A 22,627-nucleotide genomic window follows, 5' to 3' on the forward strand; every position below is an offset into this window, starting at 1 on the left:
TAATAGCTAATGAATTAGTCACTGTTGTAATGTAGGGAAACACAGCAGCCAATGTGCACACAGCAAAGACTCACAAATAACAATGAGATAAGTAACTAGATAATCTGCTTTTAATTATGTTGATTGAGGGATAAATATTGATCAGGACACTGGGGAGAACTCTCCTGAGCTTCTTTGAATAGTGCCATGGGATCTTTTACGTCCACCTGTAAGGGCAGATGGGGCCGCAGTTTAATGTCTCGCATGTAAGACAGCACCGCCGATAGGACAACATTCCCTCAATACTGCACTGCCAACCTAGATTACATGCTCAAGTCTCACGAATGGAGTTGGAACCCACAATTTCTGACTCACAAGGTGGAGACGGCAACACTTGAGGCATTTCCAGTAAGAAATAATTAAATTACTTTCCTTCATTCCCTACCAACCCTGTCTGCCCCCATCCCACCCAACCCCCCCAAAAAAATTATATAATTCTTCCATCTAGACTGTAATTAAAACCATAGCTGGAAACAAGTACATATACAGGGCTGCTTGGGAGCAACATTTTGATGGACAACCAGCCTCGGCGCCTGGGCGAGGGCTGAAGAGGGACATCAGCCAGGTTTCCTGCTGCGGCAGTGCACATCTGGGGAATGTAGGACCCTGGTTGGCTGCAATTTTTTCCTGCCGCCAAATGGACCGACATCAATCGTGGTGCGGGACAACGCATAGAAAACATCAATGGGAGGGATTGTTACCCTTGAGAATGTACCCGAATCATGTGTTACTGTCTTCCGGGGCATAGGAGACACAATTGGGAAGGAGGAGGTGGTGGAATGAGATGTAGGAGGATAAAATATCAAAAAAATATTCCAACACTGGTGAAAAAAGTGTAACCATTTTTCTTTACAAATACCAGCAGATTAAAGAGTGGTTTTCTTCCATCAAAACTCTTTGGCGTTCCTTAGAACACGGATTTGTTATTGCCTTTGAAGAGGAATTTTCAGGAAACAGGAACATTGCCGCAGTTTGAGTGGAAAAAAAAGTAATTGGTACTTTTGAAATCTTGAAATTTAATCTTCTCACTTACATATCTGTACAAGATATAAATTAGGGCCGTAACAAAGCTCCGGTATCTGAAAGACCCGGTTACTTAGCACCCTCAACTTATCTATTCCAACTAATGGAATTACTGTCACATAAATTCAAGTGACGAAAGAGCTAGTAACTTACATGGTCAAACTAAAATATTAAAAACTGGAAGTAGCGACCCTGGAAACTTTGTAAAACTCAGTTCAATACCACACTGAGTTTCTAGGCACCAGGTGGTGTTCGACAGCGTGCCTCAGGAATCTCGCACTGCGGCACTCCCGATCAAGACCTGACTCTCGTTGTTATGCTGCTACTTATCATTCACAATAAAGAATGAAACCACCTTGCAGTAATGAACAAGTGGTAGTATAATTGGTTCCTTAACGTACGGAATGTGTAGTTTAATTAGAAACTAGATTTTGCACACCCACTTAACATTTAACCACTGGGTAATTCAAGCAAAAATAGAATCTTTTTTTGTAGGGTCGGGCAGGTTCAATTAAATAGGATACACGATTCAAGTGTCATGCCATCAAGATTCAAGACCTTCATGAAGATGAATGGTAAACGACTTACAACAGAAGAAAAATATGAAACACAAAGAATAGCCAAGAGGGACCTGTGGTTTCCAGAGGATAAGAAACAGGAAAAGAGCATGTCTTCATAGAAGAGACAGATTATTATATCCAAAAAATAAATTAAACTATATATTTGTGTGTGTGTGTGTGTGTGTGTGTGTGTGTGTGTGTGTGTGGTATAAATGTCAGCAAGTTAGATACAAGTTATAATAACTGACACGCCACATCACCTATGACTGATCTAATTGAAATTTGCTCATTCCAGGGGTGTAATATAAACAGGTTAAGCATACAGCTCCTCTGCATCATTTTACCTTAACTATATTTGTGTTCACCTTGAAAGGTGGGTTGATTTATATTCCCACGTCAACTCATCCTGTTAGAATAGTTCCACAAAATCCACAGTTGTACATGTGCATATAGTGCATTGTTTTCAGCATAACCAGAATGTTGAACTGCGTCGGTTTAAACAGAACAATTCAATTGAAAGGGGAGTAAGGAATTATAACACGGCAAACAAGGCAATGTACGGGAATATTCTGTGACAGTTTTATGAATTTAAAAAAACTGATCCCATAAGATGAGATGGAATGAACGACAACATCTTATCAAAAGATAACACTAATGGAGGAAGGAGACACAAAATACATGTTGTGAATCACATCCCAGGTAAATTTACAAGGGATAGGCAGTGTTTTTTTTTTTAAAAAGTAACAGGGATGGCACAATATCTGAACTTACTCAAATAATTATTTCGGGTTTTCTGTATCTCGATGTACGATCTGCTTTTGCCTAGTGTGACAATTAAGACAAAACAACAAGCAGGGGTTAAGGAAGACCATAAGGATTTGTATTTAAAAATGCCACCTCAGTGAAGTAAATTTCAAATCTTCAACGCACTCCACCTCCACTTTATTCAACGAGTACAAGACTAAATTCTCTGAAAACTGATTTATATCATTAACTAAACAAGACAGTTCATCGCACATCAGGCTACAGCAGATTCCGAGCCACCAGAGCTCATGTTGAACCTGGTTCCACGCTAATCCCTCAATTTAGCTACAAGATCATCCCTTTAAAATTTTAAGCCAAGGTTTCCCTTTCACAGGGCCCTGCATCTCGCACCATTCCCAGATGAGAGGGGAGACAAACTTTGCCGATCCTGTTCTGCCATCAACCACTAGGAGATATGCAAGTGCAAATACAGAAACACTTGCATTTACTGAACACCTTGGAGGCCTGCACTCAGTGGAATTACTTCAGAGGTACGGCGGTCACTGCTCACAGAAAGCAAAGAGTCCTGGCTCCACTCGGCATCTTCCACAATGGCAAGGCAGAGATGAGGAAATGGGCTATCAATAGCCACTTTGTGACACAGCTTGCTGGAACACCAATGCACCAAGCTATAGTCAGGGGAGCTGTTGACCCAAATGAGTCCATACCAGACACAATGGCAGAAATATTCTCAACTAAAAAAAAAAAATTCAATCTCATCAACGCCTCCTAAAAACACATGCCAAAGATGGAACCAACATTCCGAAAACAGTACAAAACAAATTATAAGTAGAAAAGTGAATGTCAATACAGGTATATAAAATTTTGGACCCAATGATACAAAGCATGAATTCACAATTCGGCAGATACATGATTTCCAAAACAATGTTTAATTATAAGCATGTTTTAGCACAAAATTAAGGTTGGCATTTTATAATCTGCATCTTGGTTTAAAATTTTAAAAAGTGTTATTATTTCAGCTTTTTTTGCAATCTGCAAATTTAGCAAATTACTTATAATCTCATGCACACACACTCGCACATTCAAAAACAGGACATGGGAAATTTCCCACCCATACAAATTAAAAATTCACTATCTGACAAAAGGAATTCACTTGCAAATCTGATTAAAATCTAATTAGGTCTTTGATGACACATCTAAAAGTACAATTACCGTTTTTGTAGTTAGGCTAATTTGAAAATGAACCACAGTCTGACAACAATCTGAGGCAAGTGCTTAAATCACACAGTAAAGTTGGGAAAGAAATGGGAAAGTACTGCACGCTATTTCTTGATCAGAGAATCGTGTGTGATTTTGGGGGGGGGGGGGGGGAGATGTGGTGAAGAGGACAAAACAGCTTATTCCAAGTCAGACGATGCGTTATAATTACTGAATAATACGTTCGCTCAATAACGAGAACTAGCTGTTGGCTTATGGTGATTGAATAGTCAAATTCCCTTTATAAATCCATGATTTTTGTTGGTGTTTTGTTGATTGCATCCGAACAATTCATTCCATGAAAAGGGTAAAAGAGTTGGCACGGCAGCAACTTATTTACACACGACTTAGTTCAAATATACAATAAACGAGGTTACATTTTAAACTAGAAAAATACAGCTGATACCAGGAGGAGAAAACTTCATGCACTTTACTCCGCCTTCCAATAACTCGAGGTTTCTGCAGCCTGTGTGGCTGCCTTGGGATTTCCTACCCACCAAAGTAAAACACAAGGCAGTGAGGGGGAGGGAGGCTGGAATGGAGACACAGACATAGGAAGCACTGTAACTATATCCTTTTTTTTTAAATATAAATTGTCCTTTTAAATCTGCTGTTCATACTTCAGCTCCACTTCTTCTGAACTCTGATCTTCCTTCAATGCACTTCCTGCATGCACAAGCCTCAGAAGATATATTCAATCCCCCACTTCTCCCAATATAAAAAAAAACACCATGAAATATAAAGCGTTTTGCGTGCGTATACCATGCGGGCTTTGTACGGAGTCACCAGAGGAAACACTCCCACTGCTGCCCTCAGCGAAGGTTTGTGCCTCGTCTTTCAGACTGCCTTCTTGTCCAGACAAGTTGCTCCCCTCGGTGACCCTCGAGACCTGCTGAAGAGTTTCACTCACCAGCTGCCGGGTCTGCTCGCTCACCATCGTGGCCTGGAAAGCTACAGGCTTGGGCTTAATTAGAACCTGCAATGGACACACAAAAGTATCCTTTATTACTGTCGGATGACAATTAAAACTTTGCAATTAAACCAGAAGACAGGGAGGTGCTGGAGGATTTTAAGACTGAGCAAGTCCCAGCAGCCTCAGTTTCCCTCTTTAAAAGATGTCACTTCAATTTTCAAACAGCCTCTCAAATCTACAGACTCAGTTCAAGTCGGAATACATTATGCTTCATTTTATCAACTGATTCAAACAGAAAAATAAAAGGCATCTTTTACACCACCTGTCCAATATTTTAAATCATTTACCAAATGTGCTCCAAGATCCTAAGGCACCATCCTTCTAATAATTTGCTTTGTTAAACGTAGGGCCGGTCCAAATTGTGGGTAAACTCCCTTTCCCCATTCACTTTTCGACTGGTCTCAAGACATACGTTCTTGCTATTGGGGGAGTGCAGTGAAGGTTCACCAGACTGATTCCCGGGATGGCAGGACTGACATATGAGGAGAGACTGGATCGACTGGGCCTGTACTCACTGGAGTTTAGAAGAATGAGAGGGGATCTCATAGAAACATATAAAATTCTGATGGGATTGGACAGGTTAGAGGCAGGAAGAATGTTCCCGATTTTGGGGAAGTCCAGAACCAGGTGTCACAGTCTAAGGATAAGGGGTAAGCCATTTAGGACTGAGATGAGGAGAAACTTCATCACTCACCGAGTTGTTAACCTGTGGAATTCTCTACCGCAGAGTTGTTGAGGCCAATTCATTGGATATATTCAAATAGGAGTTAGACATGGCCGTTATGACTAAAGGGATCAAGGAGTATGGAGAGAAAGCAGGAAAGGGGTAGAGGTGAATGATCAGCCATGACCTTATTGAATGGTGGTGCAGGCTCAAAGGGCCTACTCCTGCACCTATTTTCTATGTTTCCATGTTTCATACATGGCTGAGTCAGCAGCTTTCTCCCCTACTGATAAGGTGTCCCTGCCACAAGACTGCGTTACCTTGACCCAGCTGCATCAGCAGTCTGGGAATGACTGTCCCACCAATGAATCTGCTCCCGTGGCTCGCTGGCTCTCTCGCTAAGATCAAAGCCAAGAAGGTGGTTGAGTGGGATTCAGGTCTCACTCTTGGACCAGTCCCCCTTCCCCATGCACAGACAAACATTCAGCCACCATTCCTGGTTTTATCCACTCCTCTTTTTTACAATATGCCCAGGATTGGGGAGTCACTGGTGGAAACTCATGACTAACCCCAACAAGATCAGTGAAGTAAAATAAGCACAGGAAGCATATAATGCTTGAAACAGCAGCATGAAAAGATAAACAGAGAAACATAGAAAATAGGTGCAGGAGTAGGCCATTCGGCCCTTCGAGCCTGCACCACCATTCAATATGATCATGGCTGATCATGCAACTTCAGTACTGCTTTTTCTCCATACTCCTTGATCCCTTTAGCTACAAGGGCCACATCTAACTCCCTTTTGAGTATATCTAACGAACTGGCCTCAATAACTTCCTGTGGTAGAGAATTCCACAGGTTCACAACTCAGTGAAGAAGTTTCTCCTCATCTCAAAGACTTCCTTCTCACCAAGAACATTTACACATGCAGACCCATGTTTGAGCCAGGGGGGCACGGAGAAGAAGAGGAAACTTAGGTTCTAACCCAAAACCCAAGAAAGGAAACAGCAAAGTTAATCCATCCTGCACACTAAAAATGCAGCCATCTTCTGACATGCAAAAATCAACTTCTATCGGCAAACCTTCCCAGTGAAGAACAGTAGCAAAATGGAGAACATTTTGATTAAAACAAATGTAGCTAAACACCACTGTTTAATTAAAAAACACGCACACTCACACACACACACACGCATCAATACTCTTGGGGATGAAAAGTAAAACTGCGAATGCTGGAAATCAAAGAGAAAGAAATGCTGGAAGTGCACAAGTCAAGACAGGAACTAAAAGAGAGCAAGTTAAATATTTCAGAAGGCACCCTTCAGTCAGCACTTTGATTTTTATTTCCGCAGCCTTAGAACCCACTCACCTGCGTTTTTCCTTGCTGCCCATAGAGAATTTTGGTGGGGATGATTTTTGTGGTGGGCTGTACCAATGAACCCACCCCTTTTGGCTGAGCCACAATCATTTTAGTGATGGGTCTTGTTGCAGTGATAATTGCTGGCTTTGTCCCTGCAGGTATTGCCTGAATGGTCTTCTCGCCCTGTCGGGCAGATTGAAGGGGGGAAAACAGACAGGTAAATGCTTTGAGGGCTAAAGTACAATGTTTCAACCCAAATTAAGTATATACACACATATACAGGTCAATAAATAGAACAGGGTCATCCATGCATTTTAAAGCTTGCAAAATCTTTTCTCAGTAGCAGAATAACTTGCTTAAAATCACATTTCAACCACGCCTTAGTCAAATGCCATCATACAATTTTCTGACTATCATTTGCTCCAGAAATGAGACATGGGCCCGGATTTTTCAGGGCCTATGACCACGGTCGTAAGGCCCCGCAAGTTCCGGGTTTCCGCATGCGATGCGTATGCACGAAAACCTAAAACTTGCCATCTATCAAGATTTTGTTCCGAGAGATCGTACCCATCCAGAGGAAATGTACATCCACTGGCGCGGAGTTCAGCAATTTGCACAGCTACTGCCCAGCGAATGCCCATGACACTCTTATGCCTGGTAAAAGCAGGTGCAAGACCTTTTACCAGCATAAGGGTTTAAATAATTAAAATCTTTTTTTTTTTAATGATTTAAACATTCAAAAACCTTTAAAATTAGTTTAGGTTTTTTTGGCCCCTTTAAAAATGTTTACATTTATTTTTCAAAAAATTAAATTTTTGTTTTAAGTGTTTAATTAAAGCATATTTTAATTAATTTTGAACATGAGATGATTTATTTTTTATTTAAGTGCTGTGAAAGTGCGTTTTTTTCGGGAATTCCTATTATGCCTATGGGGATTCCGCACATAAATCGAATCCCCATAAGCATAATGGGGATTGGTTGGCCTGGCCCATGTGATCCCAGGGATACTTGCGAACCGCAGGCTTCCCTGGGATGCGCGGTGTTAGAAATCAGGGATGCCTAAAAATATATAAATCTGATATGAATGCTGTGTTTAAATTGTTGTTTTGAACTGGAGATGAATTGTCTATTGAAGATGCTCAGAAATGCTAATGTCTTGGTACCCTGCTGGGATGTTATGGTATTTTGCACTATGGCAACCATTAACTGTGGTTTTCAAGTAAAAGCTTCAGTTTGTTTATATATCTTGAAGACAAGTTGTAGAGAAAAGGCTTAGCATCGATGGAAATTGTAAGAGTTAACATAAACATGTTGTTACGTCTTAAAACACTCTAAAGTGAGCAGTTTTCTGGTTTGGTCTCTCGGATCAGAGAGAGGATCAGGGAGAGAGAGAGAGAGAGAGAGAGAGAGAGAGAGAGAGAGAGAGAGAGAGAGAGAGAGAGATTGAGAGATTTCCACAGGAAGAAATCCTGCGGAAGTAACAGTGATACATGACCAAAATCGGAAGACATGTTTAAGGTGAGTTCTTGAAACAAGGATCGAGACAAAGAACTAGAAGTCTTATTGGATATTAAGGTTTTAGGGGAACCTCTATTGGTCAAAAGGTCTTGTCAATATCAGGCCTATCCTTAAAAATAGGTTAAAAGTGACCTCCCGGAAGCTTGTAGTGACAGACGGGTGTGAGGGGAAGAGCAGAATCAAAGTCGAGCTGCTTGAACACTTTGACTGATCCCATGCTTTACCAAAGAAGGCTCTAGACAAAGAGAGTGACTGCAAGCTAAAGAGAACTGCTCATGTGCGGCAGCCGATTGTCCTATCGGAATCGGTATCAACTACCTGTTATGGTTGTATGTTTTCGCGATATAACTAATGTGATATGTTCCGTCTTACACTCTAATTAAACACAATATATCCATCAGATTGGTTTACAGTCGATCCTGGTTATTAATGTTGCAGAAATTGGCTTAAACCCGCCATATTTCTCACAGCGGGCCTTTATGCAGGCATACGCCGGCAGGCCCCAGAGCGCAAGTTTTCGAAGGACCAGAGCACTCGGGTAGGTGCGTACTTTTCTTGCGGTCGGAGGCCTTCACTCGCGGCAAGGCTCCGACCGCATCCTCCACCCCATGGTGTATATAGGAAATTCAGTTTCCAATCAAAATTATGCATTTTTCATTATGAACTCTCGAGTTACTTTTTTTTCTCTCTCTCTCGCTCAACAGGATCAGTTCCCAACCCTTTTTCGCTCCAAACCATCCAGACAAGCAAACTAACCCTTTACTTTTGAAACTAGCCACTAGCAGCTGCACAGCTCTGGCTGGGAAGACTTCCCTTTCCTCCGTTAATTTTCCCACTCTCTCCTTTGCTCAGGGCTGAGGCTGAGAAATGAGTGACACTGGGGAAATACCAATGCACAGCCACATCCAATCATCTTGTGCCGTAACTAAGTGCACATGCTGGTGTCCCACTTGCTTGTTCCCTAATTTTGTGAAACCCGAAACGTTTCAGTGACCTCTGCCTTGGGACTAAGCAGTGGTGAATGAGCTTGATATCAATTGTCCGAAGGTTAACAATGTACTTACCCCTGCATTTAGCAATGTTGTGACTACGTTTTTTCCTGGAATACCCTGGATGGTCGTCCCCTTCCCTGCGGTCTTCTGCACAACAATGACATTTGGCTTCGACGTCATAGACGACATTGGGATAGTGGTTATTTTTGTTGTTGTTCCTAATGGAAATGCGTTAAAAAGAAATATTATATACAATTACTATTCGGCTGGCATAGGTGCATTAACTCACTGATACAAAATGCATTCATGCCCAAGATTGGCCACATGGCGAGCTCCCAAGAGGAAGGCAGTTTCAAGCAGGGAAAGTAAGATATTTAAAAAAGACAAGTTATAAAATAAGGTACACTGACCCATATATCTACTGATTGTTATTGTTCCCGTACCTTAAGACTAAGATGAGTAAGAACAGCAGTAAAAGAAAATAGGGGAAAAAAGCAAGGCACACAGAAAATTAACTTCAACAAAAAAAGTTAAAGGAGATCTAAAATCTTTCCCGTGAACATTTTCTCCCGTTTATCTCTGGAGACATATGTACATGTTGAATCAAAAGCAGTTAATAGCTTAATTCTTTCAAGCCCCTCCTGGGCCAAATCAAGGATAAATATAAATAAGGCGGAGAGTGTGCTGTACTCTACTGGTTGAGGCGAATAGCATAGATGCATTTAAGGGAAAGATGAATAAGCACATGAGGGAGAAAGGAATAAAAGAATATGTTGACGGGATTAAATGAAGAGGGGTGGGAGGAGGCGCGAGTGGAGCATAAACACCAGCATGGACCAGTTAGGCCCAATGGCCTACTTACATGCTGTCAACAATGTTCTCTCTAATTTTGGGGCGGGGGCACACGGCCCCTTTAAACGGGCTGTGCGGCTTGTTCAAAGTTCCACGTATACACAGTTATTTAAATTGGCTGCCTGGGACCTCCAAAGCGCTGCGCAGATTAAAAGGAACATTGGCTGCAAATACTTTGTAATTCTAAGAACCGTGCCATGACTGGAACACACTGATTACAGCACCACATGCTTTGCTCAGCAACTAACCTGTACTCTAGCTGACCTGGACTGTTCAATGCAGATTGAAATGAAAAGGTCGATATCCTGCACCCTGAGGCACATAAATTTAACTGCAAATGTTTCCTTATTGATCCCATCTTCCCTCCTACTCTTTTACAAGTTCAGTGATGTCCTGCACTATGGACTTTGACCCTTCACCTAGGTTATCCTCTTTTTTTTTTAAAGTTACAAATTACTGACACACAAGCAAGAACATTCTCTGTTTGGAAGATAAATTTTAGCAAGAGGGATATTTTAGTTCCCAACCCTACCCTCAGGTAAATTTAACTTCCTTCCCTTGGCCTCAGTGATCTGCAGGAACTTGAGGACAAAGATTAGCACAAGTACACCAACTAGATGTGGGCCTGAAATTAATCTTTGGCAGGGGGGCACAGGGGGGGGCGGAGAGAGAAAGACTTCAACAACATTAGAAAGAACAACTTTGGACAAAAGTTTGTCAGAAAAGTGTGGTCAGCATAATGAGATGCACTGAAGCATTAAATTATAAAATTGTAGGTGCACAGCTTAATGGTCAATAATTTTACCGATTCAACCAACACTTCCTGTATAAATCACCTTAACTGATCTTAGAACAAATCACCTATGTAGGCAGGAAAATATTTAGGCTTCCAGAAAAAGCTAATTCTTAAGCAGAGCTGTAGGATATAGGTCTGCATAAAGGCCAGGTGTTGTTCTCGTATATCTGATGCAACAAAATCAGCAATGACGAAAGCCTTTCACGATCTCAGGATGGCATAAACACTCGTTAGAGCCAATGAAGTACTTTTTGAAGTGTAGTCACTGTTCTAATATAGGAAATGCGCTGGAAGCGACTGGGTGACATCATCAGGACCCAGGTCGCCATTTGGAGCGTGGGCAGGAACATCGGCAGGGCCTTGGTACAGCAGGCTTGCAACGAGTGGTCGTGACGGAGGTTCGGCGAATGTTTGGTGCGGAGGGAGATCATGGTGGTGGTGCGGCAAGTGTTTTTGTGGCGAAGGTGCGGCGAATGTGTGTGGTGGAGGAGCGGCGTGTGTTTATGGCAGAAGTGCAGTGAATGAGTACGGGGCCCTTGAAGAGCTGAGGGCCTAGGGGCAGCACGGGCCAGCCCACACTGCAATATGTGTGCGCACTAGGTCCGTGCAGCAGAACAGGTCTCCAGTCGTCCTGGTTAACCCTTGCCATTAGATAAAGGCCTAACTTTGTCAAGCCCGTGTGGTGGCTGGTGTGCAACGGTCACCACACGTTAAAAAAATCCACGCACAGGCATCTTCCACCCCCTCAATTGGAGTTGAGGACTGGAACATCGGGTCCTTCATTGAAACATCTGTGAACTTATGTGGAAGCAAGTCATCCTCGTGCGAGGGACCACCTATGATGATGATGTATGAAACGTGGCAGCCAATTTGCACACAGCAAGCTCCCACAAACAGCCATATGATAATGAGTATCTGTTCATCTGTTTTTGTTATGTTGATTGGGGGATAAATATTGACCAGGACACCAGGGATAACTCCCCTGCTCTTCTTCTAAATAGTGCTAAGGGGTCTTTTATATCCACCTGAGAGAGCAGACGGGGCCTCGGTTTAACATCTCATCCAAAAGACGGCACCTCCGACAGTACAGCACTCCCTCAGCATGGTCAGCCTAGATTTTTGTGCTCAAGTCCCTGGAGTAGGACTTGAACCCACAACCTTCTGACTCAGAGGTGAGAGTAATCCATAAGCATGATTCAGCTCTAGTAGGCAAGGAAGCAACATGCACAGAAATGGGGTGGGGGCACAGGGGAGGAAGAGAAAGGAGGAATGGAAGACAGAATAAATTAACTTGCAAATATTATGTGAAGGCAGGATCTATTATGTATACCATTTTTTTTTTTGGGGGGGGGGGGTTTGCCTTTGTACATTTGACAATCCCACATGTTCCATGTTAAAGAAACATGACAGGACACTACTGCTCATAATGACCCAAGTGAGGAAAGATTTTCCTGTTCACTTTTACCTTTGAGTTGTTCGCTTTGGCACAGATACACCAGAACTTCACAATTCCAAACCTGAGCCATGCAACATTGCCCTGTTGGTGTCTCAGACAAATCTTTTGGCAATTTTAAATGTTAACAGTTGAACCAGCGAACACTAACCAGACATGATGCTGCTACTGATAATCTTTCCTCCGAGGGATGTGGCTAGTGACTTTGGTACCACGGTGATGATGCTCCCACTTGTAGTTTTCATGTAGGTAGCAGATCCTGGAGATGCTGCCATACGGGCACTGATGGTGGGATTCAATGTAGGACGTGTGTAGGTCGTTTGTGTCCCTGTTACGTTAGAAAAGGCACTTACATTTTTCAATAATATACATCATGAGCTCCACGACAGTAATTAATTTTAACTGCATTTATTTAAACAGTTACAAAGAAAATGTCAATCCTTCACAAATCACAAGAACACAATAAGTAATGAGAAGACCTGTTGTTAATGTTGTTAGGGCCAGGCTCACCTGTTGGTGTAGTAACCAGCTTGGTTGGCATGATGGCACCATTGCTGCTAACCACCATGATGGGTGAAGTGCTAGTACTCGCCATAGTCACGGGTTTTGGCAGGATTTTACTAGGCTGCATCTGCTGAGTGATAATCTTGACACCTGTCAAAAAACATAAGCTACAATTCAGGTCGTCAGTGATAGTCCCAACTACATGATTTCATACAAAGCCCTCTCCTACCCCTGAGAAAGTACAGATTTACCAGTGATGGCTAGCCTGTATTGCAGGTACTAAGTATTACAGAGGAGAGATGCAATTGATCTCTGTTGAAAAGAATTGCGCTATAAAAAACAAAGTCCGTTTTATACATCATCTGTATAAAGAACTTCAAAGAACTACCACAACAGGAAGGCAGAGAATTGCTATTCCCCAACCCGTAGCATCTGGTGGTTAGCAAACAGGAAAAGTAATAGGGGATGCGGCAACAATCACTGGACAAATGGCAACAAGCATTTGCGACGAGGGGTGCTTTGCTTGCAATTCCAGTCAGGATTTCTCATTCACTAGCTTTAATGAGCATTTTGTCTTAAAGTGTCAGTCGAGGACCACTTACAATTGAAGCAAGTTTCCAGCCAATATCACAGGTGCATATTTGTCATGCTTTTCCTCCTATGACAGCACATATTCTGCTAACAAAGCTGGTCATAATTGGAACAGAATCCGCAAAGTGGGATCCCCAAGGGTCTGAGGGAAGTGGGGGCGGAAGAGAAAGGATGGAACCTGGTTTTACAAAAAAAAAACATGGCTAGCCTGCTCCATAATGCTCTTATTGAGATGGTAGTGGTGTTAGGGACTCAGACAATTATCAAAAAGATCCTCTTGCAATACACAGAATCCAAGCACTAGTTTGGGAATCTCTCTCTCTCTCTCTCTCTTTCTTTCTTGTGGGGTAAGGTGCTGGAAGAGCCAAAGCAGAGGAGCCTCTGAAAACCAGCAGCTCCTCTCTGCACTGTGTGCAGACCCTCTCTGCACTGTGTGCAGACCCGTGGGTCTCACATCGTAGTTGACTCCTCTCTGGGCCTCGCACTGCCCCTCCTCCTCCATTTGTGGGCATCACATCGCCATTACCTCTCAGTCTGCGGGCTGCACACCTCCACCGGCAGTCTCCTCTCATTTCCCGCTCATGAGTCACACTAATATCACTCAGGCTGGGACAGTAGGGACGCTGTGGCATCAATGGCAAGAGGTTGGCCATTATAAATGTGGACTTGGGCATTTGTAATGGAAATGGAAAAAAGAAAAAGGACGGAATGTACGACTTTACAATGAGGACTGAATTATATCTGGGTTCCCCCGACCTCCAACCCCTGAAATAAAGAACAAACTTCTGTAGTGTAGTCACTGTCTTAATGTAAAACTCAGCAGCCAATTTGTGCACAGCAAGGTCCCACAAACAACAAGGAGATGAATGATCAGATAACCTGCTTTAGTGAAGTTGGATGAGGGATAAATATCGGCCAGGATATCAGGAAAAATTCCCCTGTTCTTCTTTACACTAGTGTCATGGGATCTTTTACATCCACCCGAAAATATATACTGAGCCTTGGTTCAACATCTCATCCAAAAGGCATCACCCTCCGACAATGCAGCACTCCCTTAGTACTGCACTGGAGTGCCAGCCTAGATTACGTGCTCAAGTCTCTGGAGTGGGGCTTGAACCCATGACCTTCAGAGGCAGAGGCAAAAATGCTACTACTGAGACAAGACTGACACCTCATCATTATGCAATTCTATATCAAATTGCAAAATTCACATCTCGCTTCTTTTTCTTGTTTATAAGTATCAGGATAGCATCCGTTATATTGAGGTATTATTTGATATAATCCACATCCGCTGTGCACACCTGAAATAACAACGCCCTCCGGCATCATCTTGGGACCTGGGGCCGCAGCACGAACAACGCTAAAAGGTGCCCTTAGTACTGAATAAATTAAGAAAGAAAGAAGTTGCTTTACTTTCAATTTTGTTCCTCCCCACCCCATGTTCTGCGATTCCGCCCTTCCTCTCCTGCAGGCATGGACCCGTGCTGGGGTGCAGTTTCACCACTGCTGGAAGTCCTCCTGTATCTCGCCCAAAATTAGACATTCTTTATGGCAAAGTATTTGGCCGTGGAGGGCATCACAATCACACCTGACCCTGTCCTCGCCTGATGACCACACACATGCACGTTCTAGCAGGAGTGACTGGAGAGCGATCAAAAGACCCCGTGCCGATATTTGCATCCCATTTGTCAAATGAAGGGCATCAATGCCAATCTGTTGCCCTGTCCAAGATAAGCAAACAATGACTGATGATTGAAGCTGGGAGCTTCTGGTCAATATAGGTCAGTACCACACAGGGCGGTGCCTTTAGCTACCAAAAGCAAGGTGTTCAAATTACGCCTCCTGGGCCATACGCAGCTCACAAGCCCTGGCAATCAATGCAACCCTCAAAGCTCAGGCAACTTCATTCTATTTGTGCTTGCATTGCTTATTCACAGTTTTGTACTGTTTGAATTTTGCGGTGCAGAGAGCCAGCACGGGCCCGACGGCCCAAATGACCTCCTTCCGTGCTGCTATGATTCTATTCTATGAGGGTTTGCAACAGGCTGTTATCACTGCTGTTGATAAATCCTAAATCAGAACACCAGGATGTGTTAGTACCAGCAGCTTAAGATGAGTGTAAGTTAATGGAAACATGGATTTAAGCTTTATTTGTAGCCCGTGAGGCTCTGTAATATGCACCTAAATGGACCCCAAAGACCAAAAAGCTTCCACATTCTTGCATCAGATCACTGACTGAGCCTCTTTCAGCTTTATATTCGCAATTACAGGCTTTCTTTATACAGTGGAACAATGTTACTGAAGTCTCCAAAGAGGTATCACCATCTTTGTTTTATAATGTACTTCCTGCAGCAAATTGGTACTTACTAAAAACAGATGCACATATAACTTTTACAACAGTTTGGTTACTCTATGGTTGCACGTTCTAATGGACTACTGTTGCCCATTTGTCTACTGATGGAGTACACAGTAGGCCACGCTGTGAGACAACATGTTTACTCCAAATCGCAGGACATAATTGGTTAGTAAAAGAAGCTAAACTCGATCCCCTAATGCTGCCACGTTGTGCATTCGGTCCAGAACAGTTAAAAAAGAACTTAAAACACAAACCAGAAGAAAATGAAACAATTAATTAAAATAAATTACTCAAGCTTATCAAGACCATTAAATAGCAGAGAAAAAACATGCTGGAAGCTGCTGAGACTTATAGTTAGGGTATGTATGTAAACACAGGTTTATAGAGGGTCCATTTTATAAAGCACAAACACCACCTCCAGATGAATGCCACAAAATACATCATGTAATGAAGTCTGCATTTTAGTCACGGCTGGGTTATCTAGAGTTCCCCTCACAAAAGAATTGGGTATAAAACCATTACTGCATTTTTCAACTTACCCGACTCCTGTTTGATTTGAATGGTGGGTTTGACACCGGGCGAGGTCTGAGACTGTTGGGACTGCTGCTGTGGAGATTGTGACAGCTGCTGCTGTTTGGGAAACTGCGTCAGGATCTGGGTTGGGGAGCCCATGAGTGTTTTGGGGGATTGAAGCCTGGCGGCGGTAACTTTTACTGCTGTGCCAGATGCACCTGTCGATACAGACAAAACAAAGAGTATTCTTTTTTCAATAAAGTGCTTCCACTAAAGCATTTTGCCCTTGGCTTGCATCCTGATTCAGAATTCCACCGCTCATCGACTTTTACATTGTAAATACCCTGCATGGGCAGAAATTTAAAGGGACCATGCATCAAAAGAAACAGGCCGAGCAAAACAAACGTAACTCACAGGGAGCATTGCTTGATCTTATTGAATGGAGGTGCAGGCTCGAAGGGCCGAATGGCCTACCCCTGGCACCTAGTTTCTATGTAATACAAGTTCACGCTGGTTTCGGCTGTGCAGGAATGAAGGTGTCCTGCACTGTCGGAGGTGCGTACTTTCAGATGAGATGTTAAACTGAGGTCTCCGCGCGGGACGGAAAGGATCCCATGGCACTGTTTAAAGAGTTAGGAAGTTTTCCTCGGTGTCCTGGCCAATATTTATCCCTCAACCGGCATCGCTAAAACAGATTAACTGGTCCTTATCCCATTGCTGTTTGTGGGAGCGTACTGAGCACAAATTGGCTGCTGCATTTCCCTACATTATCATAGTGACTACACTTCAAAAGTACTTCATTGACTGTAAAGCGCTTTGCGGTGACCTGGGGTTGTGAAACGTGCTATATAAATGCAAGTTTTATGAATAACAGAATAAAACAGGCATTAACCTTCCTGAAAAGAACAGGCTGCAGTGTTTAACATTTTGGCTGTTGAGAAAAAGAAAAAAAAAGACCTCTAGAGTTGGGTTTGAACCCAAGAACATCAAACTAGAGGAGAGAGTGCTACTACCTCAGGCAAGGCTGACACCTTGCAGGGGTCTCAATAAACAGCTCAAGCTTCATTCTTGCAGTTTGACATTACCTCAATCCCAACAGGCATTATACTTTATGTAATCGTCTCAATCCTCAATATAAAAGTTTGGGGGATATTTTTGAAAGGATGCACAATGCTGAAGACAGATTTCTTAAACCAATGCATGCTTTCCATTACCTTGAGCTATTGTGGACATCACAACAGAGGATGTTGACGAAATCATCGATGTGGCAGCAGCAGTGATGGACGTGGCTGTGGGAGAGGGGGTGCCGCCGGCAGTAAAGGGTGGCTGTGTGGCGGTGATGACCACTGGCTGCCGTTGTGTGGTGGTGGTGATGACGGATGTTGGCACAAGCTTGGTGACGGCCGCGTAATTGTGAGACTTCGACAAGATATTGGGTACAAACGTCGAGCTCGGCGACGTGGTGACGATTATCACCTATTTTTTAAACAAACACAAAGAGAACCTTTAAGTGGCTCACGGCAGCTGCTGTTGAGGTAAGGTCATGAAAAAGGCCCATTGCAATAAAATTCATAATTGGTCTCGACTTGATCAACTGACAGAAACTACTGGTTGTTAAAAACAGGAACAATTTTTATTCACAACTCTCAGAGAATCAGTACAAAAACAAAATCACACTGGAACGTAACAGGCCCAAAACCGAGGGGCTTATAGGAAACACACTTTCCTGTCGTGATATTTTGTACTGTTGAAGATGCTGCACCAACATTAGCGTCTTCGACCAGGCCAACATCTCCAGCACTGAAGCACTGACCACATTTGATCAGCTCCGCTGGGCGGGCCACATTGTCCGCATGCCAGACACGAGACTCCCAAAGCAAGCGCTCTACTCGGAACTCCTTCACAGCAAACGAGCCAAAGGTGGGCAGCGGAAACGTATCAAGGACACCCTCAAAGCCTCCCTGATAAAGTGCAACATCCCCGCCGACACCTGGGAGTCCCTGGCCAAAGACCGCCCTAAGTGGAGGAAGTGCATCCAGGAGGGCGCTGAGCACCTCAAGTCTCGTCACCGAGAGCATGCAGAAAGCAAGCGCAGGCAGCGGAAGGAATGTGCGGCAAACCTGTCCCACCCATCCTTTCCTCCAACCACTGTCTGTCCCACAAGACTGTGGTTCTCATATTGGACTGTACAGCCACCTAAGGACTCATGTTAAGAGTTGAAGCAAGTCTCCCTCAATTCCGAGGGACTGCCTATGATGATTGACTTGCTACAATCCAAGTTTCCACAATCAATTTTTCTTGGATACCTTCACATTTTGGCTACCAATTCTTTACCACCTCCCTCAGAGACACTAGGGTACAAATTCATCTTGTGGTAGCTAATGTTTCAGGTAATTTTGTTTGGTGGCTGCGCGGGCCATTCAAAATACCGCGCATGCGTGGTCTTTGTACGGAGAAGCCTGCTGCGCGGGATCCCTGGATTGTTGCGCAGCTTACAGGGATCATCGGTGGTAGCGCAAAATGGGTGAGAGCGAATCGAATATCCGTTAACCTCCACAGCCGATATTCAGCTCCACTGACTTCAATACAATGGAATATTAGGTGGCGAGTACAACAGGTGACAAATGCGACACCAAGCACCACCGCCCATGACAATTTTCTATCCCATGGACGCTTGCTGCAGTTTGGTTCCGTGGGTCCTGGCAGTCCTCTTATATTTCAGCCACGTGCCATTCTTTAAGTGAGCTTGGGCTAGGCATGTTCAATTATGGAGACAGCACAGCTTAGCCCAGTACTGCTTTTACCCAACATCCACATATTTGCAATTTCTAACAGTGGTCACCGGATAGCAATCCGAAACGGGGACGCTGGCTGATTTCTCTTTCCCCAGCCCAGGGGCACAAAGGCTAATTGCAGCAACCCTACCTGAACCCAGCTGACATCAGCTAATACAGCACAGAGTAATGATCGAACAGAACAGGATTTGAGTGCCAGCTGTGGCTCAGTGTGTAGCTTCCTCGCCTTGGGAGTCAGAAGGTTGTGGGTTCAAGTCCCACTACAGAGAGGTAAATCTAGGCGGACACTCCCGGGCAGTGCTGAGGGAGCAGTGCACTGTCGGAGGTACCGGCTTTCAGATGAGACGCTAAACCAAGGCCCTGTCTGCTCTCTCAGGTAGATGTAAAAGATCCCATGGCACTATTTTGAAGAAGAGCAAGGAAGTTATTCCCAATATGCTGGTCAATCCCATCACTGCAGCAATGTATCTGGTCATTATCACATTGCTATTTGTGGGAGCTTGCTGTGCGCAAAATTGGCTGCCGCGTTTCCTACATTACAACAGTGACTGCACATTAAAAAGTATTGCATTGGTTGTAAAGCGCTTTGGGGACATCTGGTGGCTGTGAAAGGCAATGCAAGTCTTTCGGATTTGAATGGTTTAGTTCCACATTGAACCATATCACTAACTAACTGAGCCATTGAGGAACTGTATCTTTTTAAAATAAGGTTTAACCAAAGACAACAACATCATCATCATCATCATTAGGTGGTCCCTCGAAGCGAGGATGACTTGCTTCCACGCCAAAAAGGGACGAGTACACAGGTGTTTCAATGAAGGACCCAATGTTCCAGGTCCCGAACTACAAGTTGAAGGGTGGAAGATGCCTGTGCGTGGATTTTTTTAACGTGTGGTGGCCGTTGCACACCTGCCACCACACGGGCTTGACAGAGCTAGGTCTTGGTCCAGTGGCAAGGGTTAACCAGGACGACTGGAGACCAGCTCTGCTGCACGGACCTAGTGCGCACACATATCGCAGTGTGGGCTGGCCCGTGCTGACCTAGGCCCTCGCCTCTTCTGGGCCCCGAACTCACACCTCACAACCAGATTTGCAAATCCCCTTACTCTGGCCAAAACTGCCACCGCCCGCAATGCCATTTTCGAGCAAGAAATTCAAATTCACAAAAATATAATACATTAACAGATTATATAAACTTATCATATACAAGACTCATGATAAGATGTAAGCATTTAAGATGTCCAAGCCTCTTTGAAGAAGTGAGATAGAAGAGATTCGAGAGAATGTTTGGAGTATATACCAATGGTGTAGTAAGATTCCTAGTTTTTGGATTCACGGGACAACAGCAGCATCCTGACTCACCTTCTGAGTAGTCGTGTTTGTTGTTTGGGTCGTGGGTTTCGTAAAAGTAATTTTCACCGGTGACATGTGCGAGGGAATGGAGTTTGCGATGCTCTGCATGATGTTGCTTACTTTCGGACTACTACCAACCGGAACGGCAATCGACTTGGCGACTGGCGTGACCGACTTGGGAACCTCTTTAAGCACCACAGGGGAAGAACTTGACGAGTTTGTACGCCTGCGTTTGCGAGGTTTGTCATCTTCATCAGCACAGCTAACACCTACACGAGGTTTAAGGGAAAGGACGTGTCAAAGTCAATGAGATGCAGAAGAAGCAATTTACCTATATTGAAAGATTTATCAATTCCCCCATCCTTCTAAAGCTGCCTAGTCTTGCTGGGATAAAGTTGAACAACTTCCTAGGGTAAATGTCCATTATGAATGCGCAATTTGAAACGAAGGATGTAGCACAGTATTTCCAACAATTTCTACGGTCCAACTTGGTCACGGGCTGGCTTCACATATTCATTGCAAACAGGTCAAATGGCACTTACTCTTGACATACACTGTGCTACCGCTTGGCAGTACGACAACGTTGGAAGCGGGACTGGCAGGTCTGGGAGATTTGACTGTTGCCACACTCCCACCAGGTACAGTACTTGAAGCTGGCGTGGGAGTGGTACTTGTGTACGAGTAACAAACAATCACTGGAAGAAAAGAAACATTGTGGTTTCTTAAAAATAAAATAAAAACATTGCTAGATATCACTAGTATTGCAAAATTATAATTAGAAAGTCTGTCGGTGTAAAAGCTTTCATTTGGTGCCACCATGTGATCAAAGTCGGTACTGCGATCAACACAATGATTGATGTTCCGACCTGCAATACCATGCTATATTGTATACGAAAGAAAGTCACTTAGATTCAGCAAGGTGGGTTCATTCAATCACTGATCCTGACTGGCAATGCAAATTATCTATCATCAGGAGAGAAAGAACCATGTCCTCTGTGGCACACATTTTCAGCTGCAGCCAAATCAGTGACAAGTAATTCCAGTTTTTAAATAGGTTCCACGATCGGTGACTGCCCTTTGATCACTTCCTTCCATAATACCAATCCTACTGCCTTCCAATTCCAACTTCCACCACAACAAGCATGCAGGTGGCAAGCTCAGTTTAATACCTCCATGTCAACTGCAATGGAGTATCTGTCTAGATTATGCCTCAAGTCTTGATGCAAGACTCAAATAGATTGCTCACCCAGCGGCAAAGAATATGTTCCCAAGTGTATATAAACCTAAAGCAGCAAATTAAGTAGAGGAACCTTCACCTTGTAACTTCAGATACAGTTGTGGACTATTTTGGGCATTGATTCTGGTACACATATCAATGGTTATCGATTGCAACCAACCGTGCCTCCAGTCACCGGAACCTGCCATGTGCAGTAAAGATAGAGCGATGAATCCCTGTCATTTTCCTCACTCAAGTGCAGGTTCTTGACCAAGCTCATTTCTATTACGATGAGCTAGAGGCAAAGTAATAGGTGTGATCGACACTGGCAGTATCAGTTGCAAACCTGCACTGAAGCAATCCAGATGTGTGTCGGTCTGCAAATGTTCCAATACATTAGTTCTCAATCTCCTATTCCTGTAAAATTACCCTTTGTGGGGATACACAACACTGAGCACAAATGCTGTTACTTACAATGAGCCCAACAGGAGAACAGTGGAACTATCGTGGCTGCTGTACATTATGGTATATCAGTATCAGTGGCAAAACGTAATAAGCTTAACGCAAAGTGTTAGTTTCAATGGAAAGGCCAGCAGGATTTAAAAAGGAGTTAAATTAGAAAAATACCACAATCTAAGTTATTATTACAATTACAAATAGTACGAGGATAAACCTCACAAATTAAAAACAGTGTAATTACATAATGAAATGTACTAAAGTATAACTATGAAAAACAATGAACTTTACACTAATATTTCTTTAATTGCATTATAATTATTTTTTTCCTCATCAGAATTTGGGGGGGGGGGGGTAAGAGAATTTTTTAAAAATGGAAAGCTGGAAATTTGAAGCAGGAACAGAAAATGCTGGAAACACACCGGGTATTTAAAAGCATTGAGGACTTTCAGTAAATACTCTTCATCAGGCAGGTGCCACCAAAGATTGTCTAACCACTACATTGGCCTATGTTTTCTCCTTTCAGTCACTGATAGACCTGCTATGCAGATTGGCAATAAGAGGATAATAAGAGAATGTGAACATAAGAAATAGGAG

General features: G+C 43.4%; 1 protein-coding gene across 1 annotated transcript in view; it reads right to left on the reverse strand.

The window, feature by feature from the left end:
• emsy (EMSY transcriptional repressor, BRCA2 interacting) overlaps positions 1-22,627 on the reverse strand; it is a 73,316-nt gene that overhangs the window by 29,675 nt on the left and 21,014 nt on the right. Inside the window, exons 6-16 of the mRNA XM_070891345.1 lie at positions 20,901-21,053; positions 20,368-20,627; positions 17,425-17,686; positions 16,237-16,428; positions 14,643-14,720; positions 12,757-12,900; positions 12,398-12,574; positions 9,218-9,363; positions 6,645-6,818; positions 4,407-4,620; positions 2,394-2,444 (exon numbers count right to left, since the gene is read on the reverse strand). Of these exons, the coding sequence (XP_070747446.1) occupies positions 2,394-2,444; positions 4,407-4,620; positions 6,645-6,818; positions 9,218-9,363; positions 12,398-12,574; positions 12,757-12,900; positions 14,643-14,720; positions 16,237-16,428; positions 17,425-17,686; positions 20,368-20,627; positions 20,901-21,053 (1,851 nt within the window). The remainder of the gene's footprint in view (positions 1-2,393; positions 2,445-4,406; positions 4,621-6,644; positions 6,819-9,217; positions 9,364-12,397; positions 12,575-12,756; positions 12,901-14,642; positions 14,721-16,236; positions 16,429-17,424; positions 17,687-20,367; positions 20,628-20,900; positions 21,054-22,627) is intronic.

The sequence above is a fragment of the Pristiophorus japonicus genome, chromosome 10 (assembly GCF_044704955.1).
Source record: "Pristiophorus japonicus isolate sPriJap1 chromosome 10, sPriJap1.hap1, whole genome shotgun sequence".
NCBI lineage: Eukaryota > Metazoa > Chordata > Chondrichthyes > Pristiophoridae > Pristiophorus > Pristiophorus japonicus.